Here is a 21434-nt window from a genome sequence, read left to right on the forward strand (position 1 = left end):
GCCTGTTTAGCCTGGAGAAGAGAAGGCTGAGAGGAGATCTTATCAATGTATACAAGTATCTGAAGGGAGGGTGTCGAGAGGATGGSACCAGACTCTTTTCAGTGGTGCCGAGCGACAGGACGCGAGGCAATGGGCACAAACTGAAACACAGACAATTCCATCTGAACATGAGGAAAACCTTTTTCACTGTGAGGGTGACAGAGCACTGGAAGAGGTTGCCTAGAGAGGTTGTGGAGTCTCCTTCTCTGGAGATATTCAAAACGCGCCTGGATGCAATCCTGTGCAACGTGCTCTAGGTGACCCTGCTTGAGCAGGGGGGTTGGACTAGATGATCTCCAGAGGTCCCTTCCAACCTCAGCGATTCTGTGATTGTTGTAATAGGAGGGTAATAAACAATGTTTGAATGAATAATGTGGTAGAAACTCAAGACCGATTTAAAAGACTGCTTGCTGAATACAAGACGTTAACATAAATTAAATCTCTAAAGCCTTCTTTCCTTAAAATATCTCCATGTTTCTACGGAATCGGTTAATTAGTATTGACCATAGACAACCCAAAAATAGAACCGGGGCAGACATAACTCCACTGAAAAATGCCAAAAATAATGATGTGAATCAAGAAATATGTTATTTTTTGTGAGCTTAGCTTTAGAAATTTGTACATAGGCAGAAAATTTCTTTTGTACTTTTTTCAGTTTTAATTTGACCAAAATGTGAGACTAATGGGAAAACTGTAACTTCAATCTATGTCTAATGCAATTCTTTAGCCTTAAACATGACAAATACACTTGTGAAACATCATGAGTGTATTATGCTTAGGGATACATTATGCTGAAAACGTTACCATGATAGAGCCAATTTTTCCAAAAATCTTTCTGCTGCTGCCATAATATTTGGATAATGTTCATAATGTTTATGTGATTAAAAAATCCTACAAGAAAGTTCTGTACTGCGAGAGCTATATCATGAGCAGAATTGGAATATATGGGTTTCTGCCCCAGCTTTCATATCTTTCTTTTGTGGCTTGAATGTTCTCCCATCAAGAAAATGTTTGCTGCATTCTCAAAAGAACTTCTAAGCCAAGACTTTCAGAGGTGGCTATTCATTTTGGATATTTTGCTTTCTAAGCACGCAAACTGAAACATCTAAATGGGCTTGACTTTAAAGTATGTTGCAAATTATGTCAAGCAGAGCTTCAGGAGATGAATTTGCACTGTATTTCTTTCACCATGTTTCTTTTTCAGGGGACTAGATCCTTCCATTGCAATGAAATTCTCTACTAGTCTCCTTCTTTCCCTTTTTCAGGCTGCAAAGCTCCTTGCAGACTCTGCCACAGTATCACTAACGCTTTCCCTGTGGTAGGCACATCAATTAAATGCAACTGATATAGAAAATTAAACTTGTCATGTGGTAAGTCATATGATTTTTGCACCACTGTGGCTGGCATCACAAAACTGCTTTAGACACAAAACTAATCAGGCCCTTTACCTCTGATGTTTAGCACTACATGTAATACACACTTCTGCATTATAAAACTTAGTGTTTATATGGAGCTTTTGCTTCAGTGACACAATAGGCAAGCCTAGGTCTATTCAAGAAAGAAAGCAGCATGCTAAAAGATTAACAATTGTGGGAATTAATACCGTATACATCATAAGCTAAATATGGAATAAAAGTTGCAAAAACAACAGCCTGCTTCTTGTCTTAGAAGCAGACAGTACTACATGTGGTAGCTCTTACTGTAAGAACATCAGCTTAAAATACCAAAAAAGGTGTAGCTGATGTATTCTGGAGTGCCCCCCTCTTCCCTTTTTCTTAAGCTGCAGCAAAAATGAAACTAGACACAATCAGCAACATTGTACAGGAAGGTATGGCCACAAAGAAAATGTATAACTGTTTTGAGCATGTCTGGTGATCATGTATTTCAGTTCACACAGAAAACCCTCTTAAACAATTAAAAGAACAGAACGCTCATTTTAGCTACTTTCTGATGATGTGTTAAATGTGTTGCATTAAGAAATTGGTTTAGAAGAACCAATTACTTAAAAAAAAAACACAGTGCCTCTTCTAATTTTTTGAGCATGATTACTAATATATTTAAGGAATATTTAAAATAGTCAGCATGAATGTGAAAAAAGTTTCTATCTGCAAACATAAAAAATGCATAGTGCTATCTTCCAGGTAGTTTATCATGACTTGCCTGAGGTTATTTTCAAGGATTCCTTCAGGGCAAGGGGGAATGGTTGTACATGTTATATTGTAACCTTTCAGTGTCACAAAGCTTTTCATTTTTAACTTCTGAACAAAAAATGGGAAAAGTTTAACCAACTCAGCTTTTTCAGATATGATTATAAGTAACAACACTTGAATGTGCAAGACGAGCTCTAGGGGCAGGCAGGCATAACAGGAGCCGCTGCTCTGCAAGATGGAATTCCTCTGCTCTGGCTCTATCCCTAACAGAAAAAAGACCAGACCATGATCTCAGTTAAAGTGTCGAAAGCACAGCAGTAGATTGCTGCCCAATTAGTATGATTCTGTTCCCCTCTGAAACCAACGCTTGCATTTCTAATGAAGATAAAATCAAACAGTCTGGTCTAGCACAATGCTGTCACAGGAGAAAAGAAAGCCCATGAATGTCTTAAAGATTCTTCAAAAACAGGGACTCTTCAGCTGGCTCAAAATTAAAATGGTCAATATCTCCACCATAAAAAGACATGCATAATTGGTCTTATAAAATTCTGCAGGTGTTGTATCTCTGATGAGGTTAGAGCTATGAAATTTGCATGTCAGGATTAAACAGGATTCAAGATTTGCGAATGAAGCTTCATTTCAATCTTTTCCTCTTACTTCATTATCCCCAAAACACTGCAGATCACCAATAGTACCTCATTTAAAGGTCTGTGCTTTACAGTATGATGAAAACATGATGTGCAATCAAACCTGGAATTCATATGCCATTACTGAAACAAAAAATATATATATAAAAATAATCTTAATATTTAAAATACTCAAAGCAAATGACACGTGCCAAAATCTTACAAGTCTTACACATACTCAGTGTATCCATTTCATGTGATTCATCCCACTACTAAAGAATTAATAAAGACTTAAAATCAGATTCCAAAAAAGGGAGGAGAAAAAATGAAGGATGGAAGAGAACTCCTGAATGAAGTGATTACATTGGTCAAAACTGAAGTATTTTTTCATAGGTATAAATAAATAAATAATTGAATAAGAGTAAATAAAAGCATTAGAAGTTTGATGAAGCTGATCAGCATCTTTGACAACAACTATTTTCATTTAACTTTCAAAATCAAATAGAGTAAAATAAATTTGGTATCTGACCCATTAAATAACAGAGAAAGGATAATAATGCATCTCACTTGAAAGAAAGAATTCATAATAGATAAAAGACAATTCAATACAGAAAAAAATAGATGGACTGACTTTGATGAGTCATTGTTAATCAAATACAACTACTTAAAAAAATCACTAAAAAGGTATGAGGGATGTAACAGATGTGCGTTTGAGTGGTGTCATAAAAATAATGTATGAAGAAAACCTACAACTAGGCTGTTAAAGTGAAATTCATATATCCTGGTGGTAGCACATGCAGAAGACTGTTGTAACACATATAAAATGTAGCACTGCACTTTCTACATTGCTATTTGACTACTATTTGCTAAAAAAAAGTTTAAAATAAACTGGTCAGGAACCAGACTATGTATTGAACAAGGTTGTTAGCTTTTCAGCACAGTACCAGGACTGACGGCATCAGTTTGATTTGTTCATTGCTGGACTCTGAGTTAGTGTCCTCTAAACAGGTAGAGGTTAGCAGAATCGTCTCTGAGGGCTGAAGGGGTGCGGGAGGCACAGCAACCAGTCTGCAAGATCAGAGGGGGAATGGCAAAGCTTCAGAGGTGATGAAACGCTCCTGGGGAGTGAAGGGGACCGTGCAGACGTTGCTGCAATTTAAAAGTCACCAACCCTGGCTTCACTCAGTAAGGATTCTCTCCATTCGGACTGTAGAAAGAGGAAACCTTTTTATATGACTTTTTTATTTCTGTTGTTTTACTTATTAATTTTCACTTTGTTTAAAAATTAAAGTCATCTAATTTATAGCTGAATAGAATTTTTGAAATTTTTGAAGAGCTGTTTTTGGTGAGCTCGCTATCAGAAAAAAAGATTGAGGCAGATTGCCCTGACACTTCATGAGGTTCTCCTGAGAGTTTTCTTAAGAAAAATGGGATAAAAAAGGATGGGAAGCTGGAAGGAAAAGAAAAAGAGGGCAGATGTCAGAAATCCTTTATAGGATTTAAACAAGCTGAAAAGGTTTCTGTCATCAGTCGTTTAGCAGAACTCTCAAGAATGGAAGTGAGCACGTTTCTTTAGAGGACGTTAACTTTTAATGGCATCTCCATTTAGCTTTGGGGGAGAAAAAGTCAAATAAGAGCATATAGACTATTGAACATGGCATCAAAAAAATGAAATTTGCCTCACAGATAGGTTATGTTTCAGCCACCTGATATTCAGGATCTGTATGCTTTTCCAAAAGTCTATATAGATAATCACTCCATACATCAGAGTGATTAAAAAAAGAAAGGTGAGGAGGAGGGGAAAGCTCTTTCTTATTGCTACCAGAACACCACTGAAGGCTGTTCAGCCAGCAATGTGACACTGGCTGTTTGCTATATTTAGTGGGGATTGAGAAACAGCCCTTGATGTTGCTAGTAATAAGAGGAGAGAGAGAAAGAGGTTGATATGCACATATTTGAACAGTCCCTGAACAAGGATTAGTAGAAGAAAAATAATATAGAAATGAAGTAATTTTAATGATATGAACAAATGTGAGGGTTTTTTTGAGAGAAAGATAATATGTATGTAACTTTAAAAACACCAAATTTACCTGTCAAATATAAATATTATATGCTTCCCATAAAGGTAGCTTAAAGAAAGATATCATTAGTTTTCATTAAAAACTGGAAGTTAAACTAAACCCCTTTAAACAGTTACCAATTTAAGTGTGTTAGTAAATGTTACACTTTACAAGCGTGCAAGCCATCTAAGCAGATCTTGTATAAATGCAAGAACAAATGGCAGACATCTTGTAATAAAAGTGCTATTGCCGACAGGTATAGGGAAACATCTGAAGGCAAAAGCTGAAAGAAAAGGTCAGAAAAAAACAAAGTAAAATAAGATATAAAAACAATTACAAAGAGAATCAACTAACATGAGAAAATAATGTAATATGCATTGCATTTGGAAAAAAAACCCTACTTTAATTTTCCACAAGTGAGAATTATTGCCTATAATGAGTAATAGGTTAGATAAAATAGTTAGAGTTAAGAGTTAAGGGAAATACAAATCAGAATTTTAAGATGCAGGATAACAGCAGGAAGTCTTTCCAGATGTGTACTATAATACCAGTAAAATGTCCTATGATATCAATTCTGTAATGAGTCATAGCACAAATATATTACAATTACAATTAAGTAAAATCTGCACAAGCACACTTAACTTTTCATGGCCTCAGTCATACATAATTCCCATTAGTTAAAGTAAGAGAAAGATCAGTAGCAAAATTTATTACTTACACAAATAGTAATCATATGTATTATAAGGAAAGCTAAGGAGTACTAAGGACTCTTAAAATTTTCAACTGGATATAATCAATAAGATTATTAATAAATTAGGTTGTCTGAATACACATTTGATAGCATTCTGTAAGTTCTTTTATCATATTTAAAGCCCTGCTTAAATAAAAATTTTATTATCGTCCCTTGATAGACAAATGGTACTTCTACTTTTAAAAATGTCTGATTATATAATACCATTCTTTATGTAAGACTGGTTCTTAGCCACTCCCATGATTGACAGCCTTAAACATATGTCCTGAGTATTTTCAGCATAAAAATTTCAAAATAAAAGTTCAACAGCCACAATTTGAGTTTCAACTTAGACTTGCTTGTTTCTTTCTTGTGGCATTCTTCCATTTGGCAAAACACTAGGACATGATACTGATTTGAGTTTGTCCCTCCCTGAAGCCAATGCCTTGACTCATATTGAAAACTCTATAGATCAAAAACTTCATTTCTGCACCATAAGTGTGAGCACTTGCTATGATTTACAAAATCTCTTTACATTGTCACTACTGCTTAGGCTGAAATCAGCTCCTATGTATGTACCAGCTTCCAGGTAAGAAGCTCTCTTATGCATTTTGCTGGCAAGAAGTATTTATCTATCCTTCCAGGTCAGAGTTTTAATTTTTTTTCCCCCAAAAAGCATACTACTATTTACACAAGATTATTAGTGCTGAGATGCACATATGTGGTTCCCATTTAACTGAGTAAATTAATAATTCCCAGAGTTAGGCAAACATCACTGCATTTCACAAGATAGTTAAAGTAAAGCACAAAATACATTGCCTCTGGGGACATCTGAAATTATACAAGGGCTTAGGGCTTTTGATTGTTTAAAACTGCCTGAGTAAGTACGTCACATTCCTTGACAGGTAAAATGTGACAAACTGGAGCACACAGTGTTCTCTCTGCATTTTTTCCTTCGAAGTTAGTATTTATTTAAGAACTAAATTCATTTTCTATAGTGAAACATAAAACAAGTAATTTTTTGTCCTATTATATTTCTTTTCCCCAAGGTTTCATATTTATTATGTTATCTGAATGGATACTAAATTATGATTACATAGCAACCTCTAAGTAAATTGGAAACTGTAAGAACTATATAAAGAATATCTGATAAACAAAGCTCAAAAAGGTATGGAATGACCAAAGAAATAGGAAAAAACTCTAAACAAAGACCTAGAAATAAATACAAGGGGATAAAACCAGTGCAAATAGTGGAACACCTAAAATTAATATTGAAGAAAAGAGACTCTGGGGCCCAATTTAATTCAATGCCAATCTCTTTTGTTTCCAAACTCCCTCAGCTCTTTCTTCCACTGTTTGTAGTTTATCTACAAAGACGTAGTAGGTGAATACCATCTATATATATTTGAGTACTATATATTTTAGTGCTTCACCCCATGAATATTGGATTTGTCATCCCTTCTCTGTATTTGAATCATAACTAAACTGTTAGTATTAAAGGACTAAGCTATAACATAAACTTTGGATTAAAAACATTTCCAAGCATTGTTTTGTTTCATTATGCTTTTCTTAAGTCAACAAATAGATGGTGAACATATTTGTCTTCAAAACTGTGTTCCCATCACTGGGAGTTTTTACTCCCTGTACCGTTCTTGCCGTACCCATACACACAACGCACACACAGAGCGATCACCCCTTCATAGAGAAAATTGTTCAGTAATTCCTCTCTGTGCGGGATATGTATACATATCTTTCCAGAGATGAGCATTCCCTAGGTCTCTGTTTGCTTCCACATCATCTTCTGGCCTTCCTGAAAACTCACTCAAAAACAGTCTGCAGACTGGAATTTTCACTTTGCTTTGTCTGTGCATTTGCTTTTTATGTTTGTGGTTTGATGATGCAGTTGACTGTCACACTGTCTTCCTTTCCTAGTAAAAGTTCACAAATCTGGCCAATTCCAACAATTTAGTTTTTTCCCCTTAACTTTGGATCTCTGATCGCCATTGCAGACTGACCTCAAATTAGGTATACTATGAGTCTTCCACAATTGCATACTTGATTGTCTTCCAGCTTTTATAAATACTTCAGAAGTTTCTCCATTTTTTGAATTTTCATACTCAAAATTGACCTTTCAAAACACTTGCTCTTTTCATCTCTGCAAATATAGCCTACTGAATCTTTCAGCTTCAGACAGAGTTGTTAGATTCATTATTTCCATTCATCATCTCTTTTATTTCTGCATGTCCAGATGCACATTCTTGTTTCTATCGCTACAGCTCATGCCGTGTATTATACTTAGAAGTGATTAGTAAGAACTCCAAATCATTATTTACATTCATCATGAATATTTACAGAAAGCTAACAAATATTGCAGAAGGGCGCTTTTGAGAGTGGGTGAGACACTCAAGTGTCAGTCAGACTATTAATACCAAACTAACAAATGCAACAATTACTAATTTAAGTGACAACTTTTCAGAGGATGCTGGATTTATCCTAAGCCTCTCAAGTAACTTAAAGTTGCCATTCAGGCAAGCTGAGCTTTGAAACTGTCCTTTATTTTATACAGCATTACTGTAAAGAAGTCCAATTTACAAATAAAGCTAATGTAAAAACAGTAAGCAAAACAAAACAACAATGGTGATGTGCAAATTCAGTTGCCTCCTTAGAAATAAACAGAAGTATTAAATAAATGAATAAACTAAGTATTTGATTGTGGTGATACTCCACATCTATACAAAGCAATCTACACATACATCACACTTCCAGTGATCTTGGACTCACTAGGGTAAAGCAGACCAAGTGCAACCACATCTAAAGGCTGTACACAAGTCCACATTTGTAACTGTGGTAGCTTAAAATGGCCAAAGCAAAGTAAACATATCTACAAACAAAATATAGCTGAAAGCTTAATTTCAGAGTTTCATCAGAAAGTTTAATTAATTCCTCTAATTTTCTGTTTTGCTCCATTTTAGGAGGTCATGGCAAAGTTAGGTGGCAGATATTTACTTCCCCTCCTCTCTCCCCCTCCCCACTCCTCTCCTCCCAAAAAATGGTTTCTAAGTTACAGGGATACTCACTAATAGTTCTTTAGGAAATACAATATACACTACTGAACACACAGAGGAATGATCAAAACAACCAATTCTCTAATAAGATCCTTATTTTAGAAAAAATATATTTTTATTAAATGGTCAGAACTAATGTTATCACTATGATCCATTTGTACTAACTTACTATGTATTCCTTAATATGTTTATTTTATAAATTTCTTTTTTTTTTTTTTCTTTTAGGTATTCGAAAACCTCCTTTCCAGGAACTAACAGGAGGTTTTTACATTGTACAATACTGATGGTATTTTGGACTGCGATTTTGTCTTTGTATGCTTCTTTTCCTGTATTTATTTATTTTTTAAATGATTGTTCTGTGAAACGTTTTCTCTGTATTTAGCACCAAAAGTATGATTACACAGCAAAATAAAAATGGACTGAGTTTTGCAAACATTTCATTTTAACTTCTTTTCTTTGTTTCTATTTATCTGCAAGCACGTGACTAAAAACATCAGGACTAAGGAGGTTGTTAAATACCACCTTTCTGTTCCTTATGAAAAGTTTTGATAACAAGCTATTAAATAGATCGTTATATTACTTACATTGATATCTTCCAAATCTAAGTTATTCAGAATGACATTGTTCCTCTTCCAGATGATGGGAGGTCTCAGAGCACCCTGAATCGCACAACTTAAGACAGCACTTTGTCCTACTGTTGCTGCAGTGGTGCTTATTTTTTGATCTTCTGGCAGACTCAGCTGAACCACCTCTGCAAAAGATATATTGTTTGTAAGGTTAATTAGCATGCAGTTTCACAAGGTTAATTAGCCTGCAGTTTTTGTACGCTAGTAATTTAAGGATTTTAATTGGAATTAAAGTAAAAAGAACTTCCAACAACGACAGGAAGGTTCAGAGTATTTTGAATAAAAGGTCAGCATGACATTTCAATTAAACTGACTGACAAGTATCACCTTATAAGAAGGAAAGCTCTTAACATGAATCTCAGAGGTAAGGCTATAATAACCATGACAGGCTATATCCAAAGATAGACAGTGGAAGTTATTTAACTGTTAGGGCAATGCAGTATAGTAGTTAGCATCTTCATCTGAACTGAAATGAGAGTATGGCTGTAGGAGTCATACATATGAGTTCATTTTCAGAAAAGTGAAAATGTGAATGAAGCTCAATGCCCAAAATATACAGGACAGAGAAGGAAATGAAAGGGATGATAAAGTGAATTCTGCTTTCATAATATAAAAGGAAGGTATTTGCTGAGGTCTCTTCACTGGTCTGCCAGTGTTTTTTGGTTTTTGCTTTTTTTGCCACTGTGTTGATGGCTTTCTTTCTTGATATAAGTGAGAACCCAGTTTTCTGATCAAACTGACATTACTCATCTCTTCTATTTCAGTCTCATGAGAACATGCATCACTCATAGTCCATCAAACACATTAGTTTATGTCATTTTCAGAAAACAATGTTAAAATAATTTCTTCTAATTTTCTCTAGTCAAACATGATTCCTCTTATAATTTGAGAAATCCAGAGCAAGAATAGTAAATAGTTATGGCACCTTAATAAATGTCTCCTAAATACCAAAAAACAAAGAAAAAAAAAGAGCACTTCTTTATAATACAAATTCTCAAACTGCTGTATCTGCCAAGTAACAGTAGCAACAACTATGATGGAATATAGCACCTAGCACAACTACAGAGTACAACACCGTAAAATAGTTGAAGACAAACCTGAAGTAAATGTAGCACTTCACGTGAAATATCCTGAACTGTTTCAGTCCACCAATATTCACCACCTATTCTTTGCATTTGCTGTGCAGAACACAGTAGAATTCACTAGTGCTAATAATAAGCAATTTTACAAGCCCTTATAAGCCACTTTTGTTTTATTTGGTATTACCTAAAATACCCTACTATAAAATATCTGCAAATCAGTAAATGTAGAGGATGCACTTTCAAAAGTGTGTCACCAGGACGGAGGGGGGCTGAGAGGTGTCTGTTTGTTTTTTGTGGGTTTTTTTGGTAAGAAAGGTACATTGCTAACCCATTTAGAAGCAAAGACATTAAGAACACGTGCAAATAAATCTGTTCTGCATGGATATATGAGTAAGAAAAAATTCAATCAACATGAGAAATCTGAAACAATGTTTTCACATTCATAGCTAGTTCATGAAAAAATTCAATATTGCTCATGAAAGTACCTGACATTTCTAAAATTAATACCAGTGCAGTATAATCAAATTCACTAATATCTTGTGAGAATGAAGACTATTTTTGGTATGGTATTTGAAATATCAAAAAAAGTACAATTATAATACAAATTAGATTTCATAAGTAAAAAAATAAAGTCAACAAAATGACTGAACAAATTAAAATTCAGTATGAATAAATATAATGGTAAATACAGACTATACAACCTTTAAAGGAAAAGTACTTTAATTTTAATTTAATGAAGCCTTTGTCATACAATTTTGGAACAAATTTATTTCATGTAAAAGCAAGTTAACTATTTCAAAACTACTACCAGTAGAGAACTACTCCCAGCCCTTTCAACCTAACAGTATACAGAAAGTAAATCTTCCTCCATTTTTCATTGACTCTGGCATTTCATATAGCAAAAAAAAAAAAAAAAAAAAAAGGCATAGCTTCATGAACTACCTTTGTATGGCACCACAAACTGAAAACAAACTGAGCAAATAACAATAAGAAAAAAAGAAACTATGTGAGCATCCATGTCCACTTCAACCCAAGGAGAAAGATCTAGTTTTTCAGGTTCATCTTTTTTCATATTTTTGAATGCTCTTTCAAAAATTCTGACATGTGCAATAACAGTCTGATAATAAACGCTTTCTCTGATAATCCATACAGCAAACAGCTCTGATTGTAAAAGAAGGCCATTGCCATGTTGCACAAATCACTTGAACATTTACATGGAAAGGGGTATATGTTGATTTGATGACACTGCATAGACTTCCTTCTTGTGTAATTCGCTGTATGTGAGGCTGAACAGCTGAGAGTTGTCTTTTTCCTTTAGGTAAGTCTGATTAAATAAAACATCTTAAAATTCTACCTTTGTAAGGATTTTGCTTTATTAGGCAGAAGAGGTATAGGAGTTGAAGGTGTTTCACATGATACTTGCCATGTAATGCACCCTTTTTACTTGACTTTCATAACCTTCTATAAAGAGCATCCAAATAACAATTCTTCAACTCAGCTGCTAGAGCGTCAAAAATCTCTGGTTATCTTATATTTCATTTTTAAAATTAACTACAAAAGGCATCATGTATCTATTCTCTGTTAATTACCAAATCAGTTTTGTGTAAGAGAGACATTAATCTTTTGATTATAGCAAAACAGCAACCTATGAACAAGCTAAGATCCTTTATTTTTTTTTTAGCCTCATAAAAGCAATACTTTGTAATTAACGCAATTAAAAAGCCAGTATATTTTGTTTAATGCTTTTTTTCCCCTCAATACAAGCATCAAAGAAGCATTTCAATAGCTTCAGGAAGCAAAGCTTTGTTGTTCTATAATTAAAGAATAAAATCCATGCCTCAATTTTGGAGTATGAGACAAAAAAGGCTTAATTTTTTCTTTTCCAGAAGGAATGTTCTACAACTCAAAACTCAGTAACACTGCCCACCAGACATGCACAAATGTGATCAGCTCATTTTTTTTCTAACTAGACACACTATGTGACAAAACTTATAACACTAGGAAAAGGAAATGTATAAATTGAATATTGTGCTGCTGTCTGGAGTTTCTAAGATGTACTGCATCCATCTGATGATTGATCGAAACCATTTTAGCTCCTACATCCCATTACAGGAGATGATTCTTCAGCAATGCTGTCACCTAGATTTCCTGAAACGTACCTGCATGAATTCTGAAAGATTCAAAACTCCTGGTAGACAATGACTGCCAACGCTAATATTTTGCTTCTTTATAGAATTCACTATGCAAAGATCTCAAAAGGAAGGTAAATATTATGAAAGTTAATTTATAGAGGGGTAATTATCTGCATTTTCCAAAGTCACTATTTAAGATATGATCATTGTTTCATGACTAAAATCAGCTTTTGTTATTGGACCCCCTATGAAAAATACTAACCTTCACATGATAAATTGAGCTACCTAATTTAAAGTCTACTAGATTTTGAAGCCTTTTTGCAAATAATAAAAGTATTACTGTGAATGCCTGTATATAGAAGGCCAGTAACTGTCTATTATAGAAGCATTTATCATTTTTTAATCAAAACGCAACAGTAGGAAAGGGAATAGTTAACAAATGTAATGTTTAGTGTTTTCCCCCTTAACAAAGATGATATTCAGAAATCAAAGAGAGATAGAAGTATTACTATATTATTTTGTTGAAACTAATGGTTCATTTTTTTTTTTTGAACTGCTTTATATTTACTTGTAATCATAGCCTTGTCTTACAGAATAACACTCAGGAAGAAGCAAAAAGTAATAATAAAAAAGGAAAATGACAATACTAATTTTGCCAGAGGAATTCCCTAAAAATGATTTAATTAGTTCTCAGTCTTCAATATTATATATGTCAATATTCCATTTATAACTTCTATCATTTACCTCTATTGTACCAAACAAGCTAAATGCATAATTTCTTAAAGTTAAGCACAGTTGTCCCACCTGGAACCAATCAATGCACTGAAGTGTTACATATTTGTTAACAGTTATAAAAACAAACACTTTAATAAATATGCTAGATATGTTAAATATGCTATTTGTGTATGCAGAGAAACCAGACCAAGACAGGGATGAGCCCCTCTTCATCAGTTCTAGAGGGCAAATTTGGCAGGAGGAGGAAAGTGCTTGCCAGTGCACAGATCCCTCGGGGCAGCAGCGCTCAGAGTCCAGGCGCTCTGACAGTCCCTTGGAAACAGAAGAGCTAGGCCCAGGAACTAAATAACACATGTACCATCTCTTCTTTCCTCCCCAAAAGAAATGAACCTGGTTCTGACAGTAAATTCTTTCTGCCAGGCAGTAACATTAAGTGTACGTAAGCAGTAGGTTTTAGCTTATAGTTTGCTCTTATCAGAAGTGTGAAAGGTCTACTAAGGTACACTATATGTATGAACTTGGTTGTGGCTCCTCCAGACACATCATTAGGTCAACAAAGATTTTGAGTTCTAAACCACAACAAATCACTGATGACAAAACAATCTGTTACTTTGTAACATTATATTTCATCTCATCTGAATAAATGTTAGAGGTTAGATACATCAGAAATAGTGAATGCAGAGTAAATGTTAAATGTTTGGAAGACATTTTATAACATTAACACTGGTCAGGAAAAAAGAACTCTTGCTGAAGAAGCTCAGAAATACTTGAGATGAAAAAATGCTACTGTTTTAAATACAAGACACTCCTGTGCTGTTGAGGGATGTACATCAGATGGTCGAAAAGCTTTGACAAATTTCATGGTTGCTACAGCCATTCTGCTAACTCTCCTACCCTCCATTCTCCCAAAAGTACAAAGCCAAGCTCTTTTGGTTCCTCCCCTTATACTTCTCCTTAATGATCTTTTCACTTGTACTAGATCCAGCTTGAATTCATCCTTCTTGAAAACAGATGAACTAGAACTGCACACAACATTTTGGATGAAAAATGTGCAATGTATTAGCCGATTCATATCTTTTATTGAAAGACTTCAATCAATACATGCGAAGAATGCAATTGCCATTTTCACATTTTCCTCATCTGGCACCTCACATTCACCCTGTGACTGACAAGTCCACACAGTTCTCTCCTCTTCTGCTGTTTCCAGTAGATGAATTCTCAGCTTGAAGTAGAATTTCTTACTATTAACTAAGTATAAGATCTGGTACTTTGTAACATTATATTTCATCTCATTTTTACTGTGCCAGATTTAAACGTTGTGAATTCCTCTACTATAAAAATCCAATATTTTTCCTGTATTGATGATGACTTCCAAATCTTGGTTTTCGAAGACTTCTCTTGCCTTTTTTTTTTTTTTTTTTTTGGTCAAGGTATTAGTGAAAGTATTAAATAAGTTTGCTTTCCAGATGAACACTGGAAAATTTCACTAAGAACTTCTTTCCAAAGTGATATTTCCCCACTTTGGGGAAAACTTTCCCCACTTATTTCCCCCATATCACCTCCCTTTTAACCAGCTCCTTATTCTCTACTAATTCTCAGTGTTTTAGTTGACTCAGCAGGTTCTCAGGTGACATCACACCAAGTGCTTTGCCGAAACTGATCAAAATAGTTCATTTCTCATCGCTTCTTTCTGGTTATCTAGAAACTCTGTTAGACACTTGCTTTTGTTTGTCCTTCAGTTAAAATTCAGTCAGTTTAAGATCACCTGATGCAAGGTTATTTTCAAAGCTATTTTTCTAAATATTTTTCTGATACAGATATTTTCCTGATGTCTTTATAAAGTAACCTAAGAACTTACTGAAACCGAGTGCAAAACATTATCACCTCTTACTGAATCAGCAAAGAAATTGGTCAATTATCATATGCTGCCTTTTTGTTTGTTTTGCTTTGCAATACATTGTATCATTGATACACCTTACTACTACATCATGGTTACCTTTGTTTCTAGGCTTATAATACTGTCTCTCTCTCTCTCTCAGGTCCCAGAGATCAGGAATTTTTGGAACCTATAAACAATGAATTTAAAGAAACAACCTTCCCCAAATAATTTACAACCTAAAATACATTAATAGTTACCCAGTGACTGGGTGCTCCTGTATGCATTTATAAAGCTTTTAGCTCTGCATGCTGGTGACTTTAGGAAGATTTTACAAATAAATATAACATAAATACTTCTGAGGAAGATATTTCAATATTGCAAGTGATGATCAATTATCAAACGCTGATAGAGCATCAGTGGTCCAGTTCTCTTCATTTGTCACATGTTTAGTAACCAAGCTACGGAAAACAGGGAAAAGGATTTTTTAAAGCTGGCATTTCATGAAAATATCCCAGCAGTAACAGGATAAATCAATAATGAAACATTACTTCAGTCATTATTTCTTCAAGCATCATACATCCTGGGTTGTCTTTCTTTGTGTAGTTAAGCTATATCAATACTCTTGCAAGCTAGCAGATGAAACAATATCACTATATTTTTAAAGCATATCAGCAAAAGAGTAGTGCTAGAGAAAAAAAAAAGATAGCAATAGTTCTGTGATGCTTTGATCCACCTATTTGTTTTCTTAAAAATCGGACAATGAGCTTCTGCCCATAACATGGAACATTCTGTGATGATCTAAAATGAGTTTGTTTATAAAAAGAGCTGGTACACTTGAAATTCTTTTAGTTTTCTGAAAAAGATAAAGAATAGGTGGTATAATTTGGGGTATTTCAGATCTCTCCCTATACATGAAAAAATCACATCTCTAACTCCCTTTATGGCCCAATACAGTCTGCAGGCACTGAACATAATTATAAAACCCATTATCTTATGGTACTAGATCAGGCTAATAGAGGGGGAAATGTCAATTACATATGAAATTTCATATGGGATTGAATAACTGGTTTCTTATGACCAATTTCTTATGACCAGCCACTAGACCACTTTGAATAAAAGTTTTCAAAAGATAAGTAGTACATGAAAATGTTGTATTTGGACTTTATATATCACATAATAATTGATTACCTATTGAAGGGAGGAAGACCTTATATAATTGTAGACTGTTTGGATTAATTAAATTCCACTAACAAATGTATAATTTGAGCCTTCTCATCTACTTATGTAAGTTTTATGTATTTATTCACAGCAGCCGCAAAACACTTTTTTGTCTAAACTAATGAACATTATGCAGACTGGTACTCACTATCTAAAATTAAGACTGCGTTAAGCCTGTATTTATTTTGTTTGCCTATTTAGAATGTAATTTAAAAGCAATCAACTTTTAAAACCAAGCAAAGAAGCCTTTTGTCTATGGCTTACAGTATGCTTTAAGCTTAAGGGATAGCATATAAAATCTAGCACAAAGAATCCAAAATGAGTGCTTTTAGAGGATAAATTTTTGCCTTTTGTTTTGCTACAGTTAACTGCCAGATCTTTTTTCAAAAAGTACCCTGCAATTACAGGGTATTTACAGCTACTGCTTTTCAACAGGATATGAAATGTTTGTTCTTGGCTCAGTTTCCAAGGTCATAAAAACCTATACTACACTTAAAGTAATTAACACAATTAAATAATGCTTAGAACCTCCTAGTCTAGACATAATACTTTAAAAGAACTTGAAAAGATGAAAAATAAAGAACAAAAAATTCCATAAAAATAGAAAGGATGTGAAATTTGAGACAAAATGCTTACTACTAGGAATTTTCTGACCAGTATTTTTCAGAAATGTCATATCAACAGATTCAAAGGCCTTGAAATCAATCAACAGCTGGATGTATTCCACCAACAGAAAATGCCAAATAAAGAAAGTTCTCAACAAACACCATCAGGTGTTAATTATTTCAGTTAACTGAGAAAAACATGGATTTACTGCCATTTAGCTGTGGCAAGTCTTACCACGACATTACTTGATAGCTTCAAATAGCTAAAATGCAAATATTTAATGTGTCTTTTCCTCCTCTGATGTCAAGGCTACCTTCTCAAAATGATGTAACAAGAGCTTTTTCATCAGCTTCACTTTACTCTTCTTTTAAACCAATTTATAAATCAGCATCAGTGGCATGACTAGTTTTGTCAGCTTAGAAATTAAATGATGCAAAAAGAGTTTCATGTTTTCATATAGCTCAGACTAGTTTTAGCATGTTAGGCTGAAGAAAGCATGCCGAATTTCATTTTACAGTGCAATGAAACTACCGAAAGAAGAAATTGTCTTTATCACAAACTTTTTTTTTTCCCTATAAACTTAGGGCAAGACACAGTGCATCTGAAAATAAACATTCATACTTCAAATAAAGGAAAAAAACAAAGACTGGGAGGCCAGAACTAAATCTGTCCGGAGGCTGTATTTCAATAGCTAGCACATCTTAATTGTTTCATCTAAAGGAAGATTTTTAAAGTTACTTTATTAAATCAAGAGGCTTTAATGTAAGCATGAAAGTGATTTTTCTACAGAAAAATATACTATTATTTCCAAATAATATCTTCTTTGTCAATCCATTTACCACAACAGCACAGCAGCACAGAGACAGTACAAAATAGTATATAGAGCACTGATGACCCTGAAGAATTCCTGCTCAAGCAGAATTTATATTTCTCAACTAAAAATCGATCCACATGAAGAATTCATGTTAGAATAAGTAGATGCAATGTTCCAAAATTTGCTAAGCTTATTATTTATTAGTATATAAAAACTGGACATAGCAATACTATTTTTCCCCTAAAGAGTACAGTGAATATATACTGTTCCATACTGATATTTCCATGTGGAAATCAATTTGATGTTTCATAACATCAGAGTGGTTTTCCAAAGCCAAGCAACACAGGAGACTGAATAAAGAGGAGAACAACTACCTTACAGGATCATATATGGATAAGTCTCAGGTTGCAAATGTATTTCCTGCTTTGAATTTGTCCTAAACAAATTATTCTCATACCTAGTTGAAAGTTTCAGTATGAAAAGTGAGGTACCATTGTTCCTGAATGGTTTTTCTTTAGGTAGGATGCCAGCAAAGGGATCTTTTTCAAAAGCTAAACTCTCTATTCATTAAATTAAAGCCAAAGAACCTTATTCCTGCTGACTGAAAAAAATGATACTGATTATGAAGTGAGGCAGTTTCCTTCCTAAATCTGAAACAATAAAAAATAACAAAAATGGCTTAAAATATGGAGAAAATTTAAGGAAAGCATGGTGCAGTACTTTCATAATCAAAGTGCTGAAAAACATCAATATTTAGAAATCTGAGAAACCTGTTAAAAAACAAGAGATCTGTTCTCATAATGCATTTAACCAAACAAAAAATACATAAGTAACTTTTTCATTACTACATAATATTTCAGCTGCAGTGCTTGTATTAAAACTGAGGAGGTCCTATTTCCAGTGTTATGGCCAGCTCAGCAGAGGTTTCCACTGTTCTATTACTGTAACAACAAAAGCTCTTAACAGGCTTATCACATTAATTAAAATATACTCATCTTTCATTTTGCTGACAAGAGATTTGAAAGTCATTTTGTTGACAATTACAGTTAATATTAGAATAGCTCATGTTTTTATGAACATCTGTACAAATCAATTCCATAAATTAATATAAACAATAAAAAAGCACAAACCTGTCTGCAAATGAGCTTTATTTTTAATGCTGGCCAATAAGATATAATAAAAGGTGATTTATAGATCATGCAAGGCAACATTTATTTCATGGAGAAACTTTCTTGGAAAGATAAACATTATGCAAAAACCTACAGTTTCTATTTCTGTTTCCATATCTGGAATGCAGTGTTCTTTATTCAGATACCTAGGAACATTAAGAATGTTTCAGGTTTTAAAAATAAGGATAAATAAAGTAAAATATCTCAACTGACTTCATTTAGTGAATTTAGCATCAAATACCTATATTAACTGAAACTGTAATAGCTTTCATCTTCTGATTGTATTATCATCAAAATGATCACATGAGCAGATTTCCAAACAAAAGGTATCACTGCTGAAGTAAGCAAAAGAACTAAATAAACTATAGAAGATTATATTTTACACAAGTATAAAGATGCACGCAGTAATAAAGTCTTTACAATTAAAGCGAAGGTCAATTTTTTTTTTTAAACAGTTTTCTTTGTTCAGTGCTAATGCCAGCTTTTCCTGGGATAGAAACAGAGCATGCTCCAGAGACATGCATTTAGGAAAAAAAWATATATATATATACACACACATACACTGTCTTTTAATTGTGTTAATTACAAAGTATTGCTTTTACGAGGCTAAAAAACAAACCAATAAAGGATCTTAGCTTGTTCAAAAGTTGGTGTTTTGCTAAATCAAAAGATTAATGTCTCTCTTATATGTAACAAATTTGGCAATTACAAGAGAATAGATGATGTGATGCTTTTGGTAGTTTATTTAAAAAAGAAAGATAAAGTAACTAAAAAGAACCAATGCAGGATCTTAGCTTGTTCGTAGGTTAACTATTTATATATTTTAAAGTTTTGTTATGCAATTTGAACACAACTTGCTTCAGCTTTGGTTCATTCTCCATCATGTTCTGTTCTAGAAAATTCTTTTCAACTAAACTACTGAAGGTAACTCACCACATGGTCATCTTTTTATTAACTTAATTAGACCGAGACCTTTATGTCTCTCATTGGAAGGCACTTCCCCAAGTAATTTTTACAGATACCTTCTATGTCTTCGCCGTTTTTCAACAATGTATTTGTAAGTTTGGTTTTCAGAACGCTGCACCACATCGTCCTACAAAAATAAGCCGTGAAGGAAGTTGCATCTCCTAAACCCAAAGCCACCAATATAGAGGTTATGTAATGCTTCAGAGGCCTCTAGTATCAACACTGGGTGCCTAAATTACCAAAGGAAGACTTTGGTAATTTATAGACAATTTAAAGACAAAATATCATATCAGAGAACCAATAGCATCATAATTAACCATTTAACTTCCAGTGAGCACAGTCCCAATACAACAGTGTCCTTTCTCATGTTAAATTAAAGTCAATGCTTTGTTCTTTATGTTGCAATCTTAACATGAAACACAGCAACCATTACAGTATCTGTGAAGGTATTCATTCCACCACAAAATATACTGACCCTGAAGAAAGTGATGGGGGTGGAAATACAAAGATCTGGTTCCTTGATCACCCTTATGCAATAAAAAATGGAAAAACTATTTCAAAAAAATTTTTATGTTTAATATTTTAGTGTAATCAAAGGAACAAAATACAATCTGATATTCTAAGAGAGTATTAACAATCTGACTAGGACTTGCTTCAGTTTTATAGCATAACCAAGCACGGAAAGCCACGTTCAGTTCGGTATCAAGGGTCTGCAGCCCTTGGGGTGACAGGAGCTTTGAACTTCGAGGAAGAAATGCATTCATCCCTAATGGGAGAAAAGCAGCTGCTTCCTGTCAGGCAGCAGTGACTTTTCTGACTAAGTACAACGTAACAGACACGGGCTTTTCAGAGAGACCTGTCCAGGCATTCAACCTCCTATAATAGGATGATGGCTTCTGCCACATGCTTTCAAAAAAACTGGGCTGAAGTTACAGTAGGGACTCAGTATTCTGTCAATGAAAAACCACATTTTAAGAGCTGCTTTCAAGTGGGCTGCTTTGTACTGACAATTTTCCTATTCAAATGCTTTGCATATGTCTTATGAAGAGGTAAAATGATCTGGACAAGCAGGGGAAAAAGGATAACTCTATCCCATAAAAATATAAATTTCCCAAACTACATTTTGTTTGAGAAGTAATTTTTTGTACAACACTCCTTTCTTCACTCTTCTTTACATGACAGGAATGCATGATGCCTTAGGAAAATGTGAGGTGACTTTCCTGCTCCTTGCAACCCTATCTCAAATCCTTTGAAGAAAGCTTCATGAAGGGAAGTCTATCAAGTTTTATTCTTTCCTGCTTGAACTTTTCCTTCTCTCCTGTATCATTAACTCTTTCTTGGTTCTTGTGTACCAGTCTATCCCCAAGGCACACAGAAGTAACTCCAAATGTAGAGGCACAGACAGACTACTGAAGCCTTCTGGAACCTGTTTTTGTAGGTCACAAACACAAAAAAAAGAAACTGTATTCAACAACAACGGTCTTCTGCTAAAAAACAACCAGGGAATTTTTTGAATTATGTGCTAACAAATGGCTTC

The 21434-nt window shown here is 34.1% G+C and overlaps 1 protein-coding gene across 2 annotated transcripts in view; it reads right to left on the bottom strand.

Moving 5' to 3' along the window:
- FSTL5 (follistatin like 5) overlaps nt 1–21434 on the bottom strand; it is a 301991-nt gene that overhangs the window by 89751 nt on the left and 190806 nt on the right. For both annotated transcript variants that reach the window (XM_026061240.1, XM_026061238.1), the window contains exon 6: nt 9255–9421. In XM_026061240.1, the coding sequence (XP_025917025.1) occupies nt 9255–9421 (167 nt within the window). The remainder of the gene's footprint in view (nt 1–9254; nt 9422–21434) is intronic.

Source organism: Apteryx rowi, unplaced genomic scaffold (assembly GCF_003343035.1).
Source record: "Apteryx rowi isolate R43461 unplaced genomic scaffold, aptRow1 scaffold_178, whole genome shotgun sequence".
Lineage (NCBI taxonomy): Eukaryota > Metazoa > Chordata > Aves > Apterygiformes > Apterygidae > Apteryx > Apteryx rowi.